The sequence below is a fragment of the Olea europaea genome, unplaced genomic scaffold (genome assembly GCF_002742605.1).
Source record: "Olea europaea var. sylvestris unplaced genomic scaffold, O_europaea_v1 scaffold1244, whole genome shotgun sequence".
NCBI lineage: Eukaryota > Viridiplantae > Streptophyta > Magnoliopsida > Lamiales > Oleaceae > Olea > Olea europaea.
In genome coordinates, this window is record NW_019229877.1 from 272,636 (window position 1) to 276,572 (window position 3,937).

General features: G+C 37.3%; 1 protein-coding gene across 1 annotated transcript; it reads left to right on the forward strand.

Moving 5' to 3' along the window:
- Positions 1-491: 491 nt before the first annotated feature.
- LOC111374402 (cyclin-dependent kinase inhibitor 4-like) lies at positions 492-3,648 on the forward strand. Its single transcript, XM_022997071.1, has 3 exons — positions 492-1,167; positions 2,865-3,068; positions 3,163-3,648. Exons 1-3 carry the CDS (start codon positions 680-682, stop codon positions 3,230-3,232), a joined length of 762 nt encoding a protein of 253 aa, XP_022852839.1. The 5' UTR covers positions 492-679; the 3' UTR covers positions 3,233-3,648.
- The last annotated feature ends 289 nt before the right edge of the window (positions 3,649-3,937 follow it).

Genomic DNA, 3,937 nt, shown 5'->3' on the forward strand with positions numbered 1-3,937 from the left:
AAAAAAAGATTTTTAATTACACAATTTTTCTTACTTGAAGGAAAAGAAAATAATTTATGCAGACACACAACACAAAAAGTCAATTGTATAAGAATTGGATTAGAATTGCCGGTTCATAGGAAAAATCGTATTCTTAGCCTGAAATCTGGTTTGATTTTAGGTGAAAAAATTATAAGTTCAAAATCGTTACCAAAAAATTGATCGATTCATTAATATTGCTCGAATTTACTTATTAATTAATATAATTTTCTTGAACGAGTGTCAAGTTTTGACCATTGACCCTTCAACTTTTTGGGGTCAATTGTGCCGTTTGTTTTTCAAATATTATTTAAAACAAACTTTTAATTATGTTTAAGCTTAGCCAAACATGCTCTAAAGAGATGGTAAATTCAAGTTTCTATCCCATGAAATAGTGAGATACTAATACAAATAGAATGAATACGTCACCCTACCCCTCGCTTGTACAAAAACCAGGTTCTTGCACACGAACGGGTTCGTACCGGTTCTCACCCCAGCGCGCTCTCTCTCTCTCTCTCTTTCTCCCCGTTCTAGCCAACAACTTCAAAACCACCTCTCATTTTCCGAACCAACAAACGGAAGAAGTAATCACGCACGCGCACGAAGAACTCAAAGTTATCTATTTCTCTCTACGTGTTCATTTTGTTCAAATGATTTCTTAATGAAAGATATACATATGGTGAACAGCGTGAGAGAGAGGCAGAAAAAGGGTGAGCGAAAGATGGGCAAGTGCATGAGGAAATCGAAGGGAATCGGTGAGGTAGAGTTGGAGGTGAACCACGCCAACGCCGCTGCCCAATCCTCACTCGGTGTTCGTACAAGAGCCAAAACCCTAGCCCTTCAGAAATCATCGGGTGCGGCGATTAGTGGTGATGATGGGTCATATTTGCAGCTGAGGAGCAGGCGACTGGTGAAGCCCGTACCCCCAATTGTCACAGAGGGTAAAAGACGGAAACACCTTCAGCCAAAATCAGGCAAGGGTAAAGTGGTTCCCCGAAATTCTGAGGAGGAAAAGGAGGAGGAAATTGATGGGGTGGAGGGAAAATTGGGGATGGAGGAAAATAATCAGAAGGATGAGAAAAATGGTGATGGTGGAGAAATGGAGGCTTCATTTGGAGAGAACATGCTGGAATATGATGATAAAGAAAGGTGGTTTTTTTCCTTTATATTTTCATTTAATTTTCTGTTTTGCATGTTTAAAGATTCAATCTTTTTGGTGAATTTGTTCATTACAATTAGGGAAATTTGGGGTGTTTTCTTGGTGAATTTAAAAGAAAATTGGGTATTTTGGTACGTTAACATGTTTAATTTTTTTGATTAAATTGTTTTTATTTTTGTTGCCTACTGCACTGGTGCCTCTTGATTTTTGAACTGTATTGTTTTGTGATTTTTCACTTTTTCTGGATTTTCATCTTATTGCACGTTTCAAATTCTTGTGTGTGTGTGTGTTGTGTTTTTCCGTTGAGAAAAAATAGATTTTATGAGCTTTTTAATCTTCTTCTTCCAGGAAAAAGAGGGGTGGGGGGGGGTGATTTTGTTTTGTTGGACTAGTTGGTTTAAGTTTTATTTACAATTTAATTGCTGGAAAAAATTTTGGGAGTAAAGGATTAGGATATTTAAGTGTTCATGAGCACTAGAATTCTTTTGTGTGTGCGTGTTCGGGCCAACTTACGCGCACCCCGACCAATCCCACGGAGTCTTGAAATTTGCAGTCGGATACTTTCCTTAATGGTCCAAAAGGACTCGAACTGGTGACCATTTGGAGCAAACCCAACACCTAACCACTGAGTTACCCTTAGGGTTCATGAACTCTAGAAATTTGAAATGTCTTGTCTATTGATCCTGCTTGTTTACAATGTCCGGGCGTGAAGATGGTGATAATTTCACTGTCATTGACTGCACATTTTCTGTTCAAGCCCTGTTGGTAGATTTTGCTACTTATGGATAAGTAATTATTACCATAAAGTTCTTACCTAATATGTCTTGATTTCGAGTTTTGCTGGTGTACAGTTGTCCGAGAGGAAATTTTTTGCATTATTAAGCACTCTCGAGTTTGATTCTATTTTCAGTTACGTTTCAAGCTACCATTTTAAATCCTGCATAATCCGTCAATCGCATATTTATCTTTTATTTCAGTTAGAACTAAGCACTATATTATTTAAGTTAGTTCCTCCAATTTAACCTACCATAATCATTTTATTCTAATATTTTGTCACGATCCGATTCTCAAAATCTGCAGTGTTATTTTGTACCACATGAACAACTAGATATTAAGTTTGTCACAAAGCCATTGACTAGCATTGTGTGCCTTGTTGATTTTATTTGAGGAAAGTGTCCTCCCTTTTTCAGTTGTTTGTCAATTATGGTAACAAAATGCATTCGGGATATTAGTCTGTCCAATTTAGAATAAAAGGTTCATTTTGCCGTTGTCTTCAATTAAATTTTTAGCCATTTTGTCGTTGCTTGAGTTAAATTCTTTCTTTAATATCTTCCTTTGCTCTGTTTTGGTGTTCAATTTTGATTCGCAGTATAGTATTTAGGAACATAATCATATCCAAATGTTTTAAGAGCTTGAATAGGTGTCTATTCAGAACCTGCTTCTCTCCCATCTGACGTGAAGATCTGCTGCAAAACAACTTTTTTTGGTGCTTTCTTTATCGGTTGCATTTTGTGTACCGTAATACATAAATTACTCATAAATGGTTGCTTCATAGAGGTTTCACTGAATAGTAATGTTATCTGCAGTAGCCTTGCACCTTGATCTTAAATTATTATGCGTGAAACATGACAGCGAAACTAAGGTTTGTTCCCCTGTAATATATAGTGCTGATGTGTTTAAACTACAGGACCACTAGGGAGAGTACCCCGTGCAATTTGATCAGGGATCCAAACTCAATCCAGACTCCTGGTTCAAGTAATCGGCCTACCACGCCTAATGCGGCCAGTAGCAGGGCACAAAATCCAATGCTAAGGCACATCCCAACTGCAGGTGAAATGGACGAGTTTTTTGCCGGTGAAGAAAAGCAGCAGCAAACACAATTTATCCAGAAGTATAAATTTACACTTCAGGCATATCTCCCGTTTATTTACTTGTGATATATCAGCTCACTTATGTATTGATGTCCTCCGTGGATTTTTCTGCAGGTACAACTTTGATCCTGTGAATGACAAACCTCTTCCTGGACGATATGAGTGGGTGAAACTTAAACCATAGACGAGCAATAGCATTCCATTGGGACTAATGCATCTTGATTATACTAGGAAAGGTGTAGAAATCATAGGTACTTTCAGTTTTGCATGGTGATGGTGATGTTCATATTTTCCATCACCATTACTTGTAAAAACATTAGGCAGCAAGTGTAGACAGTAGACTAATGATCTGTAACATAACAGAGCTTGTGACTTACCTATACAACAAGATCCTTTGTCTAACAGATCATGAAAGATTGAAGGGGAAAGAACTGGGTCGTAGTGGTAGTATTTATGGAGTTAGGCTTAGTTGCAGTGGTATAGAAGTTAACTTGAATGTTGTTCCCCATGACTTCCGCTGGTTTACCATCTGTATATTTATACTGATGGAAGTTTTTAGAACTCTGAATAAATCGACACCATTTATCCTTCTTCATAATATTTTTGCCTTTTCATTGTTATCTTGTGAAGCATGTGTATGTATTTATTATTCGTCCTCTTTCTCTACATTAAATACATGCACCTTTCATTGTTTCTACCAGCTTATTTGGTAGAGAGGATTGTATATCACTAAATAGTATTAAAAAACAAGAAGAAATTGAAATATTGTTCGTTGTACTTTCCAGTAGGGTCTAATATTTTGCTTGCCAAATTTCACGTGACCCACCACTTTTTGGCCTGTTCTTGTGAGAATTTGTGGTGCAAGTACTGCTGGTATTGGGCTTGGTCT

What these genes read in the sequence shown, in the direction of transcription:
- LOC111374402 (XM_022997071.1), top strand. Translation starts at nt 680, where the DNA reads ATGAAAGATATACATATGGTGAACAGCGTGAGAGAGAGGCAGAAAAAG. An exon ending in GAATATGATGATAAAGAAAG is followed by an intron (nt 1,168 to 2,864) that starts GTGGTTTTTTTC and finishes TTTAAACTACAG; the next exon opens with GACCACTAGGGAGAGTACCC. An exon ending in CAAACACAATTTATCCAGAA is followed by an intron (nt 3,069 to 3,162) that starts GTATAAATTTAC and finishes ATTTTTCTGCAG; the next exon opens with GTACAACTTTGATCCTGTGA.